We start from the raw sequence: 23,600 nt of genomic DNA on the forward strand, positions 1-23,600 counted from the left end.
ATCTTCACCCCCTCTCAAAATCTTTACGTACCCCATCCCCAGGCCACCACTCCGTCTACAAAATTGAGTACAAGCAGGAAAACCAAAACAGACTAGCCTACCCGAACTATATTATTTAGTCAAAAAAGCTGTTATTTGTGTTTAGTATTGATGTTGCATATCCGAGAAATGTGAGTCCAAAAGTTGGAATTTACTGACTAAATAAAACCCTTATAGTCCTCCGGAATTTGGGGGTAGGCGCCTACTATGCTGCTGCCTGCTGACACAACAGGGTGGACAATCGGTCCCTTTGTAAAGCCAACTCAGGACTAACTGTTAGAGTAGAGCCCATCTGAATAGTGTGCCTCTGAAAGGCAGAGATGGTTAGACTATGGTGCTGGGTCTCCACAACTGAATGCTTATCAGAGAGAATGTCTTACGGATGGCTATCCTCTTGTATTTTTTTTTCTATTTCACATCAACTATGCTTGAAACAAATTGGATTCCAATTGTGACGCGGTTTTGCTTTTGCCGACGGATGCGTAAACATCAATGCGTAAACTGTGACCACTGCATACAGAGGTGTCGTCTCCAAGGGAGCGCCAATGTGGATGGTTATCACGGGTGGATATACTTGACAGAACAGAATGGAACATCTATTTCAATTAACCCCGTCGAAAGGAGACGAACAGCGTGGGGGACTGAGGTCAAATGTCTTGGATATTCATCTTCAAACTGGATTTTGCCCTGAGCGGATTTAAATCCGAAAAAAGGATTAAACCATTTAGCCTATGTTGTAAAGGTAGAGTATTGAAGTATCCATCTTCTGTGCTGTGTTTGTACTATTGAACTGTCTTTAACACTAACAATGGCCACCACGTGTTTTTACTTTAGCCTAATTGTTGACTTGGACACGGTTCCACCTTAAACGTTACCTGGTTCTGAGGAGCATATCATTTTCAGAGGCAAACATTTCTGAGATTTTCTTTAATCTTCCTTTCAGTCAAAACAACTGTAACAGGTGCAAGCTGTGCCTCATTCAAGTCCATTGGGCAGTCAGGGAATAGTCAAGATCATGTCTGACAAACATAAGGTAGACCACTTAACATGCTTTATTTCAGCATCCAAAATAATTAAAAACATCTCAAATTTTTATACATATACAAAATAGGTACAGATCCTCTTGTTTTAATCCCCCAACGGTGTGTCTGCTTCGCTCATAATTTGATATTTCAATTTTTTCTGTGTTCAATTTTTTCCAAAACCCTTCGCATAAAATAAGAAAACAAAACAAAAAAACTAAAACAATGGGGGGTGAAAGAGGGGTACTGCTAGAAGCAATTGGACAACAAAAGGGGGGATTTCAAAACGAAACAAACAACAACCAAAAAGTGTCAAAAGATGTTAAAAACAAAAGACAACAAATCCACCTGCTCATTCTACACTAGACAGGACCGTGTGCATCCTAACTACAGTATACCTCTTGCTATGCCTCTGTTGCAGAGATCTTAGCCAACACTTGAAACACATCTGTTATGACTGACATCAAGATAATCTGCTAATTTAGCACCTAAGGTCCTGCAAGCAAGAATGACAACATAGTAGCACAATTCCGATCACCCTCCATTGACAGGACCTCTTGAAGAATAGCACCTTTTGCAGCTGTTACTTTCAACCATACTTCTGCCGTGTAAAATCTAACCTGGGCTTCACTAACACTGGGTAACGTGGATTTCCTTTTTGAGGTAGCCATAAGATTAAAAAAGAAGTTGAACCCATGTCTCTAATGCTGCTTTCGTGTGACTTCAGAAGGAACAACAACTGCTTCTCCAGGTGGGTACAACAACAAGACACTTCACTGTCATTTTTAAGATTTATTTGACATCACCTGAAAGTGGTACAAAGCATTTGGTTTTCTTTTTCATTGTCCTTCCGCAGTGGTAAAAAAAAGTCACCTGTATCTGGGATGTTTTTTTTCTGTCAAACTCCAGGGGGGGATTTTACACTTTACAAGTATATATTATTTTCTTTTTGCCAGTGAGACCATTGAGTCTTCTAAAGTATCCTCGGTGTTGATGGTGGTGGTAATAGTGGTCTCAAAAAAGCTTGATGACACACAACCACTGTCTTCAGAAGTGCAGTTTTAAGCAAGTGGACCATTTTTGAACGGCCAAATGAAACTCTAGGGTTTTTTTAAAAAATGCATAGAAAAGGGTTGAGAGGGATGACTGCTAGAAAAAAAAACATACACACACACACAAACAATTTCAAGTCCAGATTTCTTTTTTACAAGAAGCAGACTGGGCCAACTTCAATGCCAAATTCCTGATTGGGTGCACCAACGTCCATAGGAGCGATGTCAATAATAGGCAGACGGGATGTTTTCGTTGTCTTGTAGTCGATGACTGTCTTGCCCCATGCACCGGTGTGCGACTGTGATGAGAAAGAAGATGAAAAAGGCACAATCAGAATCCATAGTTGCATTTCCCAATCCTTTTAAAATCATTCCTTCACCATTTCAAAAGACGGCTCCTGGAAAAAGCCCTTTATACCAACAGATCACAAAGCCCCTCACATCAAACCCTCATCTGCTTCCAACCAGTGACCCTTGTCCTACATTAACACCATAATCCCAAAAGCCCTTTCCAAGACGACTGCTGCTCATGCCCACAGTCTTACACCAACTACCTCTTTTAGAGGCGAGAATTCTCTCTCCAACCATCCCTGAGAGGAAGGATTCTTCCGAGAGAAGTTCCTGAGTGGACACAGCCTAAGATACAGCAGAGAGTAGGTAACAGGCGGAAGGAGGACTCACCGTGCAGCCGTCCTCGGTGACGCTGTATGTGAAGCGGCTGTTGCCCTCGGCTCTGATCTCGATCTCGTTGGAGCCCTGGAGAAGCAGGGACTTCTTCAGGTTGCCGGACTGCTGGTCCATGTAGGCGATGCTGTTCTTGCAGTGGTATGTGATGTTCTGGCTGGCCTCGGTGGCCATAAGGCGCAGGAAGGTCAGCTGGATGTTAACATCCTTAGCGTTGGAGCCCTCACTGCCATACTCGAACTGTGAGGGAAAGGAGAACGAGATAAGAGTTAGCATCAAGGACTCGTCATCCCAGAGAATGGTGCGATTAGGGTCCTCTTCTCCCAACAGCCCAGGTTGTCACGCCGAGGTTCTCACCTGGAAGCCATCGGTCATTGCCTCGCCGAACCAGACGTGCTTCTTCTCCTTGATGTTCTTACTGGTGTACCAGCTCTTCTTGGGGATATCAGCCTCGGTGGGGTAGACGCAGGTCTCGCCGGTCTCCATGTTGCAGTAAACCTTGATGGCGTCCTGGGTGCAGCCCTGGTCGGGGTCGATCCAGTACTCGCCTGTATGGAGAAGAGAGTGGATCGCGTCAAGAACATCCACTGTGATTGTGGTCGTTTTGAGACTTCACAGACAGCAGGACTCAACAGAAACTAAAAGAGCTTGTGTCTACTGAAGATGTCTTTACACACTACGCCAAAACTTGTCCGAACCAATACAGCTCCATGCTTTCCTCAAAGCCCAAGCAATTTCTTGACTAATGAGGAGCGAGCAACCATAGTCTAGCGAGGGGTTATGACTCTCCAACTCACCGCTCTTCCAGTCGGGGTGGCACATCTTCAGGTCTCTGCAGGTGCGGGCGGGGTTCTTCTTGGTGCCCTCGGGAGAGCGAATGTTCTCAATCTGCTGGCTCAGGCTCTTGAGGGTGGTGTCTACCTCCAGGTCGCGGTCGCGCATCACGTTGGCGTCGTCGGCGCGGAAGTGACGGAAGGGATCGGGGGCCTTCTCCTGAGCGGGCTGAGCAATGAAGCCCATGTCGAATCCACCGCCGGGAGGTCCGGGGGGGCCAGGGGGACCGGGAGGGCCAGGGGGTCCCTATATGTGGATGAAGCAAAGGCCAACCAAGTTAGGATGTGATGAAGAATAAGAGGAGTACTAGGAGCAAAATATTTTGATTTTGAAGTGGTTGAAGTGACTTACGGAGGGTCCCATCTCTCCAGAGCGACCACGGGGTCCGGGAGGTCCGATGGGGCCGGGCAGACCGCTCATACCATCCTTACCGGCGGCACCAGCTGATCCAGAAGGTCCCTAGTGTAGGGAGAGCCATAGCTTAATACGACAGTGTAGACCAGAGAAGTTATCCACAGTCATAACGTTGCTGTGTTGATAGTTGTGTGACTGTTGTCATAGTGTGGGTCATACTCACTCTAGGTCCAGCGGGGCCAGAGGCTCCAGCAGGTCCTGACTCTCCAGATTGTCCCTATGGGCAGAAACAACAGATTTAGGTGCCTGTTGTATCAAACGACAATATTACAGGGAGAAGGTTGATTTTTCCCACTTGCTAGGTTTTGTTTTATCTCTTCCTTGTGTGTAGCGACCCATTTCCCTTGATTCTGCTGGAGTCACTTGTGTGTTGTTATTATTGTTGATTTGTAATCAGTAGGGGTACTCACAGAGGGGCCAGGGGGTCCCTGCATGCCAGTGAATCCTCTGTGTCCCTTCATGCCTCGCTCTCCAGCCTCGCCAGACTCTCCCTTGTCTCCACGAGCTCCAGCGGGTCCCTGGGTGGGAATAGGACAGGTGTGTTCAGTATACCCTTTCCTCAGACTCAGAGTGGAAGAGCAAACATTGTATTTATCGTGATGGTTTTATGAATCTGTGATGGAGCATATACGTACAGATGGGCCACGGGGACCAGCAGGGCCAGCAATACCAGCGGGGCCAGCAGGACCCTGAAGAAGAGAGAAAGGGAAAGAGAGAGAAAGAGATTATAACAATCAATTCAGTTGATAAACCCAACTCGATGGCATGTCATAAAGACTATGTAGCTCAACTACTAGGAGCTCCAGTATATGCTATATTCTAACAGGACTACAAACTAAGACATCAACCCCTTCTACAGCCTTAAAACTAGTTACTGTGCGACGGGCGGCCATTTTGAGGAAACAACCGCTTTCGACATACAGCAAGGTCTCTGAACATTATCAAGTCTGAATTGCTCCCAGTTATGTATTCCTCGCCAGTCTGGACACTTACAGACTCTCCACGGTCACCAGACTTTCCAGCAGGGCCGACGGCTCCAGGGGCACCAGGGGGCCCGGGGGCACCGGAAGCACCGGCAACACCAGACTCACCACGTTCTCCCTATAGGCAAGACAGAGGGGAACAGAGACGGGCCAAGAGAAGATCAAACATATGACATAATCCCAATACTTTACAGTATGTGATGCCTATTTCAGCCATGCAAGTAGTCGTGTAATGGTGCCCAGTGTAGATTGTCTTACAATATGCCAACAGGCTGGTTCCCAAAGTGAAGGGATTGACTCTGTCTTGAGGACATGTGTACGAGCATAGCTCTCACCTTGGGTCCAGCAGCACCATCGCGACCAGAAGATCCCTCGTTACCAGGAGTTCCCTCACGACCAGGCTCACCAGGTGCTCCAGCCAGTCCAGGGGGGCCCATGGGTCCGGGGGGTCCACGCTCACCAGAGGGGCCACCAGGTCCCTGTTTGCCAGGCTCTCCCTAAAGCAGGAAACAAGAGAACAGGGTTAGACCTCAACCATAACACCGGAGTACCACTACTGAAGTAGCACAATGACAACTGCACTCTATGAATCAGCTACTGCAAGAGCGTTGCACTTGTCGGCTGCCATCTTGGCAGAGATAGCACAGAGGGCCTTTGGCATCATTGCAGCAGGCTTATACACCACCTAGCCACTGCCTTATTGAAAACGAGGGATATCCAGCGTGAACGCTGTCTCCTCTGCAAAAGCCTAACTATAGCACTCCGAGGCACTGACCAGTTGTCCGGCGAGGCCGGGGAAACCGCGCTCGCCTCTCTGTCCAGGCAGACCAACAATACCACGCTGTCCACCAATACCCTGAGGTCCGGGAGTTCCAGAGGGTCCCTGTAGGAGAGAAAGAGAGAATAGGTCATTGAGGTGTCCCTTTTCTAAAGCGTCAGATCTCAACTCCAGCGGTGTGTGTTACAGGTGCACTCCAAACGGAGTATTTGTATTGTTCTCTCTTGTCAGTTTAGGGGTCAGAGTGTTACTTTGTTAGGGTGACAGTGACAGCCCGCCAAAAAAGGGTACTTACATTGGGACCATCTCCACCAGGCTGTCCCTTCTCTCCCTGGGGACCAGGGGGTCCGGCAGCTCCAAGCTCACCAGGACGACCGGCGGGGCCAGTCTCACCACGGTTACCCTTCTGTCCTTCCTTTCCACCAGGGCCTGGGGGTCCGGGGGGTCCGTTGTTGCCCTGAAAGAAAAAGGAGAGGATGGTTGAGTGTGAGACCTGTAACCTGTATCAATGGCTGTTATCAATGACAGTATTGGGATCAACCAAATGCTGAGCTAACACCTAGCTAGATGCTTGTTTGGGCATCAGGCAATGCCGTTGTGTCTTGGGTTGGTTGCACAATAACATGTTGTATTGATAGTTGTGCCGTTGTGTTGTGGGATTGCTGTCTTAAGCTATAATCGAGCTGCTTGCTTGCTTAGTGTTAGCCTATGGTTAAATCTGGAACCCATGGCCAGATCCGGGGCATTGACTGGTATATTGATGGAGGATGGACATGGTTCAGTTCAAATGGAATGGTGGTAGAGAAAGAAGTACTTACCGATGGGCCGGGAGGTCCAACTCTACCAGCGGCACCGGGGAAACCAGTGGCACCCTAAGGAGAGAAAAGAGAGGCCCTGGTCAACCTAGCGTATCAGAGTGGGAAGCATGATTCTACTTTGCAAATGCTACCTTGTACAGTCAGACAGATGAGAGATGTTGGGAGGATAAGATACAAAGCTACTTACAGGGGGACCAGCAGCACCACGGGCGCCCTTAGCTCCGGTGTTCCCAGCGGGACCCTGTGTGGATACAGCAGTGCTTCAGTCAGTAAGCAAGAGCAATACAAGAGCATACTCTGTGATACTGTGGTCTTACCGGGTAGACCAATGTAACAGCCCTCCACTGAGAGCACCGCTGTAGGGCTATGATAGTGGAATTCATTTGAATGCCTTTAATGCGTATCAACAAAGAACTACTAATAATATATTGCCATTTAGCAGATGCTTTTATCTAAAGTGACTTACAGTCACGCGTGCATACATTCTACATGTGGGTGGTCCCGGGAATCAAACCCACTATCCTGGCGTTGCAACTGCCGTGCTCTACCAACTGAGCTACAGAGAACCATTTAAGATGGGTCAGGGTGGGTACCCAGTGGTCAGTCCCACGTGTTATACCTGAGGTCCAGGGGCTCCAGTAGGTCCAGCGGGTCCTTGGGCACCACCGTCACCCTTGGCACCGTTATCTCCAGCCTCTCCCTTAGCACCAGGCTGGCCATCACCACCCTGAAGGAGACGAGAGAAAAAGAAGTGATTGAGTGAATGTAGAGCAGATTAGTGTGGAGGTCCCGTCTAGACTGGATGCTATGATAAGATAAGCCTGTCTCATTTAATGCCAGCGAATTTAGATTTGTCATAGTGTGCAAGGTGTTACGAGCCATCATCTTGATTGACAACCGATGTCTGTTTGAACTGGCAACGGATTTCTGAGTGAATTGAGAAGTGTTTTCTGTGTGGATTGAGAAGTGATTTCTGTGTGGATTGAGAAGTGTTTTCTGTGTGGATTGAGAAGTGTTTTCTGTGTGGATTGAGAAATGATTTCGGTGTGAAATGAGGACAGGTAAAAGAGGTGTGTGTACTTACAGGAGGCCCAGCGAATCCGGCGGGTCCGGGGGCACCAGACTCACCGCGCTCACCCTGGGAGAGAAGGTTAGGGTTAGTCAGGTCAGGAGTGCGTTACAGGTCAGGGACTAGCATCACATGAGTGTGGGTAAGTTCATTCTTCTATATGCCTTTATAACTCCCATAGAGCGATGCCCGTGGTATGGGTGCATGTGGAGCTATGTTTTTAGGTCTTTGTGTCATGTCTGTGGTGAGATGGTGACAGGGTGGGCCTGAGGTACTCACAGGTGCACCACGGGCACCAGAAGGTCCAACAGCTCCAGGAGCGCCAGTCTCTCCCTTATCACCAGGAGAGCCAGCAGGGCCGTTGGGTCCAATCGGGCCAGTCATACCACGGACGCCATCCTTACCACCGGCGCCATCAGCACCCTTGACTCCTTGGTCACCCTGTCAAACACAAGAGTAGCTGAGTTAGTATTGTAAGCTGTGGGTTATTCAGATACAGAGACGAATGGACTCAGTCAAGTCCACTGTAATGCAAGTGGAAGTTTGGATGGATGGAGGGTATGCCACCGAGTGCCACAGAAGTATGAAGTCGAGGCCTACTGATGAACATGAATTTAGGCATGGCGGATGACAAGTGAAGGGCAGCATCGGTACTCACTCTGTCTCCCTTCAGGCCTGGCAGACCACCAGCACCACGCTCTCCGGGCATTCCTTGCAGGCCAGGGGGTCCCTGGCCACCGGGGGCTCCTGCGGCACCAGCCTCTCCCTTAGCACCATCGTTACCAGCAGAGCCAGGAGAGCCACGGGCACCAGCGGGTCCAGATGGGCCGGGGGCACCACGCTCACCGGGGAAACCTCTGTCACCCTGGGGCATGGAGAGAAGAGAGGGCATCAGCTTTGGTTCCGGAGCATCACATCACATGTATATAAAATGAAGGAGGTTATCGATGTCGATGCTAATGTCTTTAGCCTGGGTCGGCTGGGTGCTAGTCTGTTGCTGCTTTAGCTGTTAGCCGTTGTCTTGTTTGGCTAGGCCGCTAGGCTACAGTGTAGCTGTAGCAGTCTACCACCCAGGAAGTGATGTCATTATTATTCTGGGATACTCACTCTGGATCCAGCGGAACCAGGGGCACCACCCTCACCGGGCAGACCCTAGACAGGAGAGAGAGAGAGAGAGAGAGAGAGAGAGAGAGAGAGAGAGAGAGAGAGAGAGAGAGAGAGAGAGAGAGAGAGAGAGAGATAGAGAGAGATCGCAATTAGAGATTTGAGATTAGCATTGTCAAGTCACAAATCTTGTCAGGAAGTCAAGTGTCATGTAGTGATGAGTACCAAGGACAAGGCATGGGGAAGTGAGTGACACCAAAGATGCTGTACTCCTGTAGTATTCTTACCTGCTCTCCGGGCTTGCCAGTCTCACCAATAGCACCTTGGGGTCCTGAAAGTCCCTGTTATACAAAGAGACAAGTGAGAGACAGGTGAGGCAAGGGCCAGAGGTCCTGAAGTAGGTGGAGATCTGTGATTGGTCAGATGCTGATAATTTCCCATAGTTCAGTGCTGTACCTGGAATCCAGGGGGGCCACCGGCTCCCTGCTCGCCTCGCTCTCCAGAAGGTCCCTATAAGGAGGAGAAGAAGGAGGAGGAGAGTCGGTTAGGAAAATCAGTGTGACCGGCTTAATGGTGGGTGCTACACCTTGGTAGTGGATGGAGTTACCCCTCCTGTCTCAGCCTCCAGTATTTATGCTGCAGTAGTTTATGTGTCGGGGGGCTAGGGTCAGTTTGTTATATCTGGAGTACTTCTCCTGTCCTATTTGGTGTCCTGTGGGAATTTAAGTGTGCTCTCTCTAATTCTCTCTTTCTTTCTCTCTTTCTTTCTCTCTCTCTGAGGACCTGAGCCCTAGGACCATGCCTCAGGACTACCTGACATGATGACTCCTTGCTGTCCCCAGTCCACCTGGCTGTGCTGCTGCTCCAGTTTCAACTGTTCTGCCTTATTATTATTGGACCATGCTGGTAATTTATGAATATTTGAACATCTTGGCCATGTTCTGTTATAATCTCCACCCGGCACAGCCAGAAGAGGACTGGCCACCCCACATAGCCTCTCTAGGTTTCTTCCTAGGTTTTGGCCTTTCTAGGGAGTTTTTCCTAGCCACCGTGCTTCTACACCTGCATTGCTTGCTGTTTGGGGTTTTAGGCTGGGTTTCTGTACAGCACTTTGAGATATCAGCTGATGTACGAAGGGCTATATAAATACATTTGATTTGATTTGATTTACCCCCATATAATGTAAGCAAAAACAAACTGAGTGGTTTTGCAGTCTCCTAGGAGATTCCATGCTGGCTTGTATTAGTGATAGTGTGTTTGCTTGTGTGCAAGTGTGACACAGTGCAGGTAATGCTGAAGAATGAAGAACTGTGTGTGAAGCACTGTGGGATGCTGGAGGGTGGAAGTGTACTTACGGCAACACCGGGGGCACCAGGAGCACCAACATCACCATCTTTGCCGGGAGCGCCAACAGCGCCACTGGGTCCCATGACTCCTCTCTCACCAGGCTTGCCACCCTCACCCTACAGGACAAAAACAAATACCCATATGCTCATTTCCCATCAGAGAGCAATACTGTATACTGAAAGCTAGGTTTTAGGCTATGGACAACTATATCATACATTGCAGTGAAGGCTGCTGAGGTGAGAACGGCTCATAGTAATGGCTGGAATGGAGTCAATGGAATGGTATCAACCACATGGAATCCATATGTTTGATACCATTCCATTGACTCCATTCTACCCATTGTTACGAGCCTTCCTCCCCCCCAGCAGCCTCCACTGATACATTGTTTCCTAGCAATTTCAGATCTAATTTCTCGAATTAGCCCGTAAAATATTGCGCCCGAGTGAGAGCAGCAGTTACTCACAGCGGCTCCCTTAGGTCCGGGGAATCCCATGACTCCGGGCTGGCCTCTGGCTCCAACGGGGCCGGGAGGTCCGGGGCGACCATCTTGACCGCCGGCACCCTGTCACAGGAGAGGGTAGAGAGTCAGTGACCAGAGTGATATCGGGCTACATAAGTAGCCATAGGTCTTTGTCTTTATCAGTGTCTTTCAGTGTCGTTGAATTGGTGTCGTGAGGGTCAGGTGAATCTGTAGCTGAGGAACTTACAGAGGGGCCAGTCTTGCCATCGGGACCAGGGCTGCCAGGGCTACCAGTCATACCCTAGAGATGGGGGGGGGGGGCAAAGGTGAGAGGGCAAAGGTCAGGTACATAACATATCTTGATATGCCATATTAACATGAATATATGAGTTTCATTCATCTAGTATCTATTAGTTGTTGAGTATAACAAAGGTCCTGTGATCTGAGACCGATCCCCTGTCTAACTCACCTTGGATCCAGGCATACCAGGCTCGCCGTTGCGGCCAGGCTCACCAGTGTTACCCTTAGCTCCAGCAACTCCGGCGCCACCACGCTCACCTGGGCCACCCTGTGATGGAGGGAGAGAGAGAGATGGAGAGATGAGTTTGCTGTACTTAGCTAGTGACCATAGCATGTAGCAACGTTTGGTGGTGCACTGTAGTATATACATTTGAACAAGTGGGTGGGTGTTGCAGGTGTGGATGTGTGTCTGTTCCAGGTGTGTGTGTGTGTAGTCACCTTGGGGCCAGCAGCTCCATCAGAACCAGGGAAACCGCGGCTACCAGGGCCACCCTGTAGGGGGCGACAAACACAACACAGGTCAATACCTCAACACCGTCACTCAGTCAGTACCAGAACATTACTGCTACCTCAGCACCATAACACAACCATTCAGTAACACTACATTACTGTTCAGCACTCACAGCCCTCTGGTGGCCAAATGAGGTGAAACATCAGGGAGAGGGCGACAGTTACATGTAGCTGACTGGGAACCAGAGAGGTTGTTAGCTAGGTATTGGTTCCAACGAGCTAAGCATTCATGAGTCAAAATGTGATTATTTATGTGATGGAATAGTCATAGAGATATCATCTTTGTGAATGCGTGTGCCAACACTAGCTGTACTGTGAGGAAGTAAGCAATGTATGAAAAGACTAAAAAAAGACTATAAAAAGACTAAACAGTTTATTGAGGCAGGGGGAGGGTAATCTAAAACTAAAAGATTGGAGGACATGTGGTGTAAGAGGACAGTGAAACTGGCTGTCCTAAGTGTAAGGGGTAAGAGGACAGTGAAACTGGCTATCCTAAGAGTAAGGGGTAAGAGGACAGTGAAACTGGCTGTCCTAAGAGTAAGGGGTAAGAGGACAGTGAAACTGGCTGTCCTAAGAGTAAGGGGTAAGAGGACAGTGAAACTGGCTATCCTAAGAGTAAGGGGTAAGAGGACAGTGAAACTGGCTGTCCTAAGAGTAAGGGGAAGAGGACAGTGAAACTGTCTATCCTAAGAGTAAGGGGTAAGAGGACAGTGAAACTGGCTGTCCTAAGTGTAAGGGGTAAGAGGACAGTGAAACTGGCTGTCCTAAGAGTAAGGGGTAAGAGGACAGTGAAACTGGCTATCCTAAGAGTAAGGGGTAAGAGGACAGTGAAACTGGCTATCCTAAGAGTAAGGGGTAAGAGGACAGTGAAACTGGCTGTCCTAAGAGTAAGGGGTAAGAGGACAGTGAAACTGGCTGTCCTAAGAGTAAGGGGTAAGAGGACAGTGAAACTGGCTATCTTAAGAGTAAGGGGTAAGAGGACAGTGAAACTGGCTGTCCTAAGAGTAAGGGGTAAGAGGACAGTGAAACTGGCTGTCCTAAGAGTAAGGGGAAGAGGACAGTGAAACTGGCTGTCCTAAGAGTAAGGGGTAAGAGGACAGTGAAACTGGCTGTCCTAAGAGTAAGGGGTAAGAGGACAGTGAAACTGGCTGTCCTACGAGTAAGGGGTAAGAGGACAGTGAAACTGGCTGTCCTAAGTGTAAGAGAAGGGAGGGATTCCTACATGTAAAGAACAGGAGAACAGCATGATGAAGAGGGGACAGTGTGTGACCATCTGGGTTACTTACGCGCTCGCCGGGGGCTCCACGGGCACCAGCAGCACCGGGCTCACCACGGGACCCTCTCTTGCCTTCCTCACCAGCAGGGCCGGCGGGTCCCTGGACTCCAGCGGGGCCCTGGGTAATGGAGAAACAAGATGGAGGTCAGAGAAATTGAGGGTGGCAAGGCATTGTGCTGAGATGTGGATCAGACACATATAGGCTGCTGACAGAGTATGTGTGTACAGTGTACATGGTATGGGCGACTTGGTGGATCATATTTGAGTAAGTCAAAAGGTGTACTTACAGACTCTCCCTTAGCACCAGCCTCTCCCTTGGCTCCATTAGCACCAACCTCACCCTAGGTTGAAGAAATAACAAACATCATTATCATTATTATTATCGTCGTTATAGAAACACTCAATGGTCTATGTATTATGTATTATAACAGCAACTTTAGATAAGATATCATTATATATATTTACAATATTTAGTGATAGAAGTGAGAGAGAGCTGGACTTACAGTGTTACCCTTGGGTCCGGGAGCTCCACCAGCGCCCTGGGGTCCGGGGGGTCCACGGGGTCCAGGGAAGCCAGGAGCGCCAGCAATACCAGCAGAACCCTAAAGGAGGCAGCAGAGAGACAATCAATATACTTCCTGGATTCATCATCACTGAGAGACCAGTCAGTGACAACAATCTTGGTTATTTCCAAAGTTGAACTCAAACAAATACCAAGACAAACCAATGACAACTAAAATGGCTAGTTCACTGAGGAGTGAGGTGAGGTGTATACTTACAGGGGCACCCTTGGTACCGGGGTTTCCGTCAGCACCGTTGTTTCCCTACAAGAGACACAAACCAATGGGTTAGAGGGGAAAGTCTCTCACAAGGATAACAAATGTAACTTCAAGTCTCCCACACAGTCCAGAGGTGTATTTCACTAGAGGTTTCTGAGGGTGAAACTCACAGCAGGGCCAGCAGCGCCAGCGGGTCCTGGGTTACCAGCCTCTCCACGGGATCCCTGGGGTCCCTCGCCACCACGAGCTCCCTGGGCACCAACCTCTCCCTGTTGGGGTGAAGATAGATATGGTCAGGGCAAGAACAGAAAGAACATGGAACTAGTATTGTACTAGTACTACCCTGCACAAGTACTACTCAAGTAGTACTACTGCTACCAAGTGAAGTACTAGTGTACTATACTACCCTACTCCCTAGTACTTCCCTGTGGTAGTTCTGTACTAATACTCAACTATGACACAAGGTCACATGGCATGGCACAATCACAATAGTGAAGCTGGATATACTTTCAACTGGCAGCCAACTACACACGGTTTCATGCGTGGTGCAAATGGATACCACTATCTTGGAAACCCAGCAATATGTAGATTACTATTGCCATTGTTGTTTTTTTGTTTTCTTTTGTGCTAGAATGAATGTACTGTATGTTTTATCTCATCTACATCTCCAAATACGCCCCCCTGGGAAAGAACTAGAGGTGAGGGTAGATGGTGGAGGATAGAGGACAGAAGGTAGAAGGTATTCAGGTGTGTGAACACGGATTAGGTGCAAGTTGACATCTTACCTTGGCTCCGGGGCCACCGGGGAAACCGGAGGCACCAGCGGGGCCAGTGGGGCCCTAAAATACAAGAAAACAAGAGAGAGAGAGGATTGAGTTACAGTCTAAATCATGAATATGGCATAAGTGTGCTTGTGTACCAATATGTTTCTGTTGAAGGTTGTGTATGTGTATAGACAGCTGGCATTAGTACTTACAGGAGGACCAGCAGCACCAGCAGCACCATCGTTACCACGAGCACCCTGCAGGAGAGAAAGACACAAAGAGAGAGAGAGAGGCACAACTGGGTCAGATGCAACCAGCTACCACCCTTCAGGGTCCAATTCCAATATGGCTGAACTGTAAACATCAATTGTAAACAAACAAAATGGCTGACCCTTCAATGTCAGAATCCAACATGAACGAATGAACTGACATACTGAATTGTTTAGAACATATAAAATATGGCTTCCTACTGAGGCCAGTATGCAAAGCTGTACAAGGCTTATGTTCAACAATATAGGACATTCAGGTAAGTCAGTTTGTGAGGCATTTTGTAGATTGAGAGTAAGAATGGTTGTTTCCAACAAGTTAGCCCTGGACTGACATACAAAATGACTTGGGAAATGTGATGACCTTTGAGGGTCTCTGTCAATAGGACTATGTTGTGATGATGATATTGCACCCCTTGTTTATTGTTACAGGGGGTGGTGTAAAGTACTTAAGTAAAAATACTTTAAAGTACTACTATTTAGGTATTTTTACTTTCCCTCCAGTATGACAATTGGATACTTTTTCCACAACTGGTTACAGGGGGATGGGGGGGGGGTTGACTTACAGCAGCTCCGTTGGGACCAGCACGGCCTCTCTCGCCAGGCAGACCACGGGGTCCCTAAAAGAGAGGGAGAGGTATTGGCACGGTAAGTAATCATGGCTGCCATTCACATTGCTACTGCTGCAGAATGTTAAAAATGCTAGTGATCCTCTCTCTACACTCATATTATTTTGTAGGTCTGCTGACAAAATGGAGGGTGGGACTCACCATGGCTCCAGCGGCTCCGTTCTCACCGGATGCACCACCCTCTCCCTGAGGAAGGACAAACAGACGCAGACAGGTCAGTGAATGGGGGACGAGAGAGGGGAAAGGGGGATTGTGTGTGATTTCAACATCCGTAGGAGAGGTGGAGGAGAAGGAGTCTCACCTTGGGTCCAGCAGGGCCAGACTCTCCCTTAGCTCCATCAAGACCGCTGAATCCCTAGAGAAGGAAGTAGAAAGGGAGAGAGAGGGAGGAAAAGAGGGAGAGAGGACAAGATTAGAGGAAAGGAAAATAGGGCAGATTGTATTGCTGCTATTTCGGAAGTATAGGCTGATGTTGCCACCAGTCACTGATCCAAGATCAGTTTAAAGTGCATCCCCTTCATGATTAAGGTTAGACATGGGGACGTTTAGCTGATCCTGGATCTGTTCTGGAGAGCAACTACTACCAGGACAGTTTGGGAGTGCATGTGACTCACTCTGTGTCCCTTGATGCCGGGAAGGCCGGGGGTTCCGGGGAATCCACGAGCTCCCTGGAGGGAAAGAAAGAGAGAGAAAAAAAGAAAGCGTGTTATGATGGCTTAACATCCCTTCAAGTATATGAGATGTCTCATGGTGTCTGACCATTAGGTGCTATTGCTCTTGAGACTAACGTTCTAGAGTGAGTGTATGGATGGAGTATGGAATGACATAAGGTGACATTAGAATGACATTGCGACTCACCTGTGGGCCGGAAGCGCCACGCTCACCGGGGCGACCAGGCTTGCCAGACTCACCCTGGATGGGAAGAGGGTAGGAAGGAGGGAAGGAAGGAGAGAGGGATGGAGAGGAGGAGACAAGGTGAGGAATAAATGATGCTCCAAATCCATCCCCCTTATGAATATCTTACCCAGAAATTGTCCTGGGACATAGATGTTTAATGGTCGATTTTAATGATGGATATCTTGGTGACTTACATCATCTCCGTTCTTGCCAGGGGGACCAGCAGGACCACGGGGACCCATGGGACCCTGTAAGAAATAAACCACTGGGTGAGAAGGCTGTGTGTGTGTGCGTGTGTGTGTGTGTGTGTGAGATATCTTGATATGAGAAATATCATTACAATTTGTCAGTAATGGAAATAATCTAGGATCATTTGTCATTAATCTAGAAACTATAATTAATAGGTAGGTCAGCCAAAATACTATTGGAAGGTGGTGATGTGTGTGTGTGTGTGTGTGTGTGTGAGTGGGGGGGGGGGGGCTACATTAACAAACATTGGTGACCCTGTGACCTTAGTGGAGTCCATTCCAAGCATCAGGCTAGGGCGAGGCCTATGCAGCAGGTAATGGGTGGGTTATTATTCTGGAGATTGTTTGGAAGTTGTTTTTTTACGTGTAGTTATTGTATATTGATTTATTTTTCCGCTTTTTGACATTGTATTGCCCTGCAGAATATGGTGTAGAATTTAGCTCAAAGTGCGTGTTTGTGAGGGACTCAGATACTGAGGTGATACTGAGATGGTGGTGTATCATTTTGTGGAAGATTCCGGAACGAGATACTCACAGAAGAACCAGCCTCACCAGGCTCACCAGGGGGGCCAGTGAAACCCTGAGGTCCCTGTAGGGGGAGACAAAGAGACAATGTCAGACTATGACGTTCATCCATCCAAAAAACAACATTGTTTAGTTCCTTTGTCAATGGGCTATGAGCATATGGGAGAATGAGTCCTGTGGGTAAAACATTCCCACGATCATTATAGTTATCGAAGACTGAAACTGAATGTAACAGCAACAAAAAAACGGAACAAAAAAGCAATACAAATAAGTCTAACAATAAAGCCAATGAAAGACACTAAAACTGAAATCAAATGACAAGAACTAAACAGATACTAAATAGAAATGGTCAGGAACCTATCAAATTAAACTAAGTTTACATACAGCCATATATGCTTTAAAAAACACACCTACAATTAAACAACTCGAGAGTGACTTCCACTCCCATCATGCAATTCAGCTAGGGTCATAAACTGACCTCTTTTTGACCGTTGACCCGAGGTCTTTCCCCCTACATGACAAATGTCACTTAAACAGCTAGAACACAAAGGGAAGGGATACTTACACTTGAGCCAGGAGGTCCTGGGGGACCACGGGGACCCATGGGGCCCTGTCAATCAAAAGGAAGAGAAACAATCAGTAAATTATTGACCAATCACATCAGTCTTCCTATTAGAATATATCTTTGAGAAGGAGCCAACTGACCAAAGGATCAACCAAAGGGTGGGCGGGCGAGGGTTAAAGTCCTCCCAAAGTATACATTCTAATGCCCAAAAGTCATACCAGGAAGAGTGATATTTGAATAGTGGTATCAGTAAACTTTTCAAGGCATCTAAACAGTGGTAACAGGGAGATTATGAGTCAAAGATTATGCAGATATCTCAAACATGTACATTAGCTGTTTATGGAATATGGAGGTACATAAGACATGAAAATATCTTATTTTTTAAGGGATAGTGTTTGCTGTGACCTGTGGAGTACCACAGAGGTCAATTTGTGTGACTTATGCTGAGTAAAAGTGTCTCGTTGCAATAGTTTTTGGTAGTGCCTATACATCAAACAGATTCCATGAGTGAGTGATACTACTGGGCCAACAGGCTCTATGTAGTTGTATGTCCGTACCATGGGGCCGGGCATGGACATGCCACCACCGCTCTTCTCATCAAAACCACCAGACATCTGAGGGGAGAAGTTCTGTAGGGGAGACACAAGGGAGAGATGTGTTATAGTCAGTCAGTATTGGAAATCAGGAGAACAGTGCTGTGATCTCGACATACAGTATATGGATGGGCCTAACACGGCTAGAGAATGCAAGGCACTAGGCCTGTCCATATCAATGAGAGATCTGTTCATATCCATTACATATCTACAGGGTGACTACCTCTCTGGCGTTCCCTAGCTGTGTTAGGCATGACCTCCCTGTCCACTCCTGGCTGGGCGCTGTCCACCTGCCCTGGTGCTGAAATACAGACTGCACTGCACTCTAACCAGGATAGCTTAACATTACACCTCCCGTGCTCTTGCCTGTACTCTTTCTGGAGGTTTATCATTCTGAATAGACAATAGTTTCTGTTGTATTTACTGCGCTAACTGTATTTGGAGCCTGCCTACATGGAGATCAGTGAAGTTAAGATAAGTGACATCATAAGAGGGTGTTGCTGTGTTCTCCTACCAGCTGTCAGAGTTAGCCACTTTCTCCCATTTCTTTAAATCTAAGTTACTAACCCCCAACAGAAGCTGCCCCTAATCACTGATCTAGGATCAGTTTCCTCTGTCTAACGCATAACCGTTTAACCTTTCCACCTGGGTCAAAAAGCTGACACCGGGTCATTACTAAGTGGGCTAAACGTTCATCTTGGCCTGAGCTACTTACTCCACCGAGGCCAGGGGGTCCAGGGGGGCCTGGGGGTCCAGGAAGGCCGGGCTGGCCGGGAATACCATCGTTGCCGGGGAAACCAGCAGGTCCCTGTAGAGACGAGTGAGAGAAGCTGGTTAGTTATGAACTATCAGAGACATAGTAGTAGTCATTGAATATAGAAAAAGGCTTCATCGTTAACTATGGGGGATAAGGCATGAGTGAAGAGTGACAAGGGAATAAGCTAACATAGGCTTGGGTTTGGGGTGAACTCAAGGCATAAGGGCCCCTAGTATATTAGGTGCAAATTGATGGGTCAAATCTGTGATACCTTCAGATTACTTGTACATTAGTCTAGCGATCTATCTGTCCTTCCATACATCAATCTCTCTCTTTGTTCATCCAACTCTATAAGTATCTACCAGTCTGTCCATCCATCCATCCATCCATCCATCCATCCATCCATCCATCCAACTCTCTCAGTTATAAGACAATCCCAAGTGACTTGAGTCAGAAAGATTGTAACACTACACTGTACCCACTTAAAAGTATTTGGTTAGGGCCAACCGGTCACTGTCCCGGATATTGTGAGAACTACATTATTCTTCAAATGAATTTGAAATGGAGTAGAACTATTCAAGTTAAGAAATGGTATTTCTATTTCAATAAATGTGCAATAGATCTGCAGATGCTGCAAATCCGCACATATCTCAAAATGCTAGTCACCAAATGGGTATTGAGACAGGTTGGGTTTTGGAGTAAGTATAGCATCTATACCAATTGAAGAATATGAATTGAGATTTAAATAATGAAGGTAGTGGTCGACTATTTAGCCATTTAGCTCCACCAGTAAACTCCAAAGACTCTGGATGTACTATCCATTGCCATCGATAATAATCTAACCTCATGTCAGACATTACCAATATAAAAGCAGAATCTACTAATGGCTAATATCTTATAGGCCAAAACTCCGCTATGGGTATTACGAGATAATACAACAGTCATTATGAGTGATATGTGCAAGATGCTAGGCCTGTCGTTGAAAACGGAGACAAGAGGCACCACAAGTACAAAAATACACCAGAACACAATGGCCAAATCCTAACTTGGGATACAGGTGCAAACCTTAAAACGTCCACACACCTCCGTCAAAGGAGGATTGGTGAAAGACTGTGACTTGAAGTTTTGCATGCATCTCATGTTTGTTAGGTTTTGGCCCCCCAGGAAGTGAATACAAAGCATGATAGGAATAAGGAAGTGGAACGTACTGGCTCTCCCTTGGCTCCACGATCACCCTGGGGTCCCTATTTGACGGGAAAATAGTAGCATTAGGTTATGATTGTAAGTGAGGATGTGGTTCTTATTTTTACTCGTTTTGCAGTCAAGATCAATTCGTTTTGTTGCAATGATGTGTTTATAATCAATCAACAATAAAGAATACATGTAAAGTACAGTTTAAACGTTAACAATAATAGCAAATCGAATGATACGTTTTATCTAATAGATAATAACAATAAGGATAATATCATATTTACCTCAACCTTTGGCTCCTGGAAGCCTATGATAGCAACAAAAAAACAACAATTAGATTAAAATGTGAAATATCTGAAATAGTCTGAACAGTAAACAACTGAAATATTTGTAGGGTGTATTCAAATTGTTCATTAGGCCTATGTTATTAGATTTAGAACTAATAGGGGCCTACAATCTCTGAACTAGGCCTAACGAAAATGTACACAAAATCCCCAATTTAAGACTAGGTCAAAGTTGAAAGGAAGGCCAAAGGTAGTTAGGAGGTGGCAGTGGCACCAGACTGGTCATGCGCATATTATGTGCCTGGAGCACTGAGTATCCCATCACATTTCGGAGGAAAAGGGAAAAAAAAGTGACTGGTGTGTTTGGAATAAAGGTAAATCCAAGTTTATTCCTCGTTAGCCATCCATAAAATGCTGTCCAACCCCTTAAAAGTAAAAGCACATAGTCCCTCTGAGGCCTCGAAAAACGTTTCAAAACTGACTCTGGAAACGCCTGTAACGTAAACTCCGTGAACGTTGCGTCGGGAGGAAATCGGCGTACCGTCATCGGGGCAGATGGGGCAGCATTCATCGTGGGGGATCACTGGATTGGGGCAGTCGGATGTGTCCTCGCAGATAACTTCGTCGCACATGACCGTGCCGCTGTCGCACACGCAGATCTGGCATGGCTCGGGTTTCCAGACATCTCTGTCGTTGTAGGATTGACCGTCCAACGTACAGCTGCCGGCGGTGCCTGAGAAAGATGCAGAGAGGAAATAGGTCAGAACGCTGCCTTCAATGTCGACTTGGAAGGCACGGATGCCCATGTGATGACGCCTTGACCAGGTGATGTATATGAAAATGTACGCACTCACCAAGTCGCTCTGGATAAGTGTCTGCTAAATCAACTCCAGTCCTCGAGTACCCTCACAGTACACATTTTCTTCTAGCCCCAGACAAACTGACCTGATTCAACTTGTCAACTAGCATTAATCCCCAACAAGTTCATTCAGGTGAGTTTGTCAGGGGCAACAACAAAAACGTGTGCTGTTGGGGGTACTCAAGGACTTGGGTTAAGAAACACTGTGCTAAAGGACAAATGTATTTGTAATGCCTTGATTGGAATGAACAACAGGACAGAAGGCCTGGAAAACGATTCAAGTAAGGCCTATGTCCTACATTTATATTAACAAATATTATTGAAATGTAAAATAGCAATCCCTGAGGGGTATACTACAAAGTAGGCTCAATTAGTTACCCGGATAACTTGCCTAAATCTGAAACAACTTATTTTCTTAATGAACCAGAAAATGAATAACGTTAAGTATTTCAGTTTATTTTATTCAAATTAGCTGGTTAACTAATTGATCCTGCTTTGTAGTATACTCAGCAGGCTTGACTACCTCAAAATTCGTTTTGAGCTTGTTTATTTATTGTTAGATATCCAACCAGACATTGCATTTCCAAAGTAAGCCCAGCTAGCGCTCGAACTAGGCCTAAATAGCCTATATTATATATTGTATTGATGGCTAATTTGTGGTCTTCGTTTAGCCGTGGGCCCGCCTACCTGTGTCCAAACCAACAATGTTGGTCCACTGGAGTTACTACAATTTGACTGTAGAGGGCGAAACAGTCAGTGGAAAAGGTCCACGTCGTCAATGCTGTCCTTCAAACGCCGCTGAAATAATTGAAAACTATCGGCTTGGCAAGAACAAGCGTTTATCCCTCAGTGGAAAGTTTCCGAAGTCTCAATGTGTTTTCAATTATCATAAAAAAATGAAAGGGGATGGTAGGTGGCGCGTCTAAAGCATTCCATTGTTGGAGTTGCATGTCAGAACCACATGGTGGCGCTACTGGGCCGTAGAGCGAATTTGCACATCTGTCCGCCCCAGATGCAACTAGAAACCCTACACTCAACCAGTCTAGCTAGACAAATTGACACTATAATCCAATACATTAAAACGGATTATGTAGTTTGTCTATAGGTAATGCATTCGGTTCTTATCCTTTATCTCTGTTATAATAAACTTTTTGTAAGTGGCTAGCTAGGCCAAATAACTGAGCTTGAAACTCTTCAAGGGAATTTGCGCATGATGATGCTTTGTCCTCTCCTTCAATGTTTAGGTCAATGTATTCTTTCCACAAAAGTAAAACAATTATTTTTGAAAATATATTGCCTACGTGTGATGAATGACTGTATCCATATGGCCATATGCCACTTAGAAAAACCCGAGGTTCAAGATTTCCATCGTTCAGGAATGACCCTGTTCTTTTTCTACTTGGCTGACATTTAGCCTCAGGCTACAAATGATTGTTTAATAACCAACTGAACACCTGTATCCTTTATTTCCAGACTGTTGAGCCATACAGGCCTATTCAATTCCACTCAATCCAATGGGCAGAGCGTTAGCATGCCTTGTGGCTTTCCCCTCTATCCCTTACGTGCATTCCAATATTTCCCGCTGTTAAAATGTACCTCCAGGGTATCAAATAAGGAGTGGAAGGGAAAGCCTTGGAACCTGTACCAACTCGTTCCAAAAGCACGTGCCAAAGCGTGAGAAGGCCAACGAGCAATGATGCGCATACACTCTGCTCAAGTTGCAAGAGGTAGGCTATCCTTATTAATGCCACACAACAACAAAAAACAAACAGGGAACCAATAAACACTTACCACAGATAAATAATAGAAATGTATCCCAATATGCATATGTATCGGACTGGCTCAGTCATCAGCAAACCTTGTCCCTATGAAAACCACTTTTCTCCATCAACCCACTGTCTTTCCATATCGATTTCGTTAAGACAACACATACCAGAGGCAAGGATAGACTTAAAAGTGACACTTACGATCGTCCTCGCCTTGTCCTCTTGCCAAAAGCACTGTTGCGCTGAGCAACAGCGCTAACCGAATATCCACAAAGCTGAACATGGCTAAATATTAGACATGTAGACTCTTTGAGGCGAGGGGGAAGTTTTTTTTCCGTTAGACTCCAATCATACAAGTAGGGTCCGGTCCTCTGTATTTCCAATCCAGACCCCGCAGAAAACTCCCTACTGCCTACAGAAACTTTTTGCCCTGCCTTTTATATTCCAAACTTTTGGGGAGGTGCTGGCTTCACCAGAAAGCTCTAGCATGGTCATGTTCATTAAAAAAAGTCCCTCCTACCATCAATGCAAAGGGGGTGTCTTATGCACTTTTTTCACCTTAAAGTCTCAGGAAACTTGATATTTCTAGAAAAGGTGGAGGCTTTGTTAAAAACCATCTCATCCTGGCTTAGACAGGCGACAGGCCATGACATCTCCAAAAGTCGATTGGCGAGGAGGGCCCGGATACCTAGCTCACTTTCGGTAGATTCTTCAGGGTTGCAATTAAATAGAAACGAGCTGTGCACAGGAAATGGACTTAAATTATGTTCCTTACCTCGCTTGTGTG

The 23,600-nt window shown here is 46.7% G+C and overlaps 1 protein-coding gene across 1 annotated transcript; it reads right to left on the bottom strand.

The window, feature by feature from the left end:
- Window positions 1-2,093: 2,093 nt before the first annotated feature.
- Window positions 2,094-23,200, bottom strand: col1a1 (collagen 1a1; the record flags this gene model as incomplete). Its single annotated transcript, NM_001124177.1, is given in 47 exon segments — window positions 2,094-2,412; window positions 2,795-3,037; window positions 3,155-3,345; window positions 3,595-3,877; window positions 3,983-4,090; window positions 4,209-4,262; window positions 4,456-4,563; window positions 4,681-4,734; window positions 5,039-5,146; window positions 5,364-5,525; window positions 5,804-5,911; window positions 6,102-6,263; window positions 6,625-6,678; window positions 6,812-6,865; window positions 7,244-7,351; window positions 7,709-7,762; window positions 7,973-8,134; window positions 8,352-8,558; window positions 8,801-8,845; window positions 9,085-9,138; window positions 9,254-9,307; window positions 10,153-10,260; window positions 10,608-10,706; window positions 10,852-10,905; window positions 11,074-11,172; window positions 11,343-11,396; window positions 12,701-12,808; window positions 12,978-13,031; window positions 13,194-13,292; window positions 13,470-13,514; window positions 13,640-13,738; window positions 14,255-14,308; window positions 14,446-14,490; window positions 15,066-15,119; window positions 15,270-15,314; window positions 15,430-15,483; window positions 15,743-15,796; window positions 15,987-16,040; window positions 16,220-16,273; window positions 16,809-16,862; window positions 17,364-17,408; window positions 17,921-17,992; window positions 18,672-18,764; window positions 19,922-19,957; window positions 20,189-20,211; window positions 20,730-20,921; window positions 23,015-23,200. Coding segments are annotated over 47 exon segments (4,350 nt in total). The 5' UTR covers window positions 23,097-23,200.
- Window positions 23,201-23,600: the final 400 nt, after the last annotated feature.

The sequence above is a fragment of the Oncorhynchus mykiss genome, chromosome 12 (assembly GCF_057628025.1).
Source record: "Oncorhynchus mykiss isolate SJ-2025 chromosome 12, ASM5762802v1, whole genome shotgun sequence".
NCBI classification, from domain to species: Eukaryota; Metazoa; Chordata; class Actinopteri; order Salmoniformes; family Salmonidae; genus Oncorhynchus; species Oncorhynchus mykiss.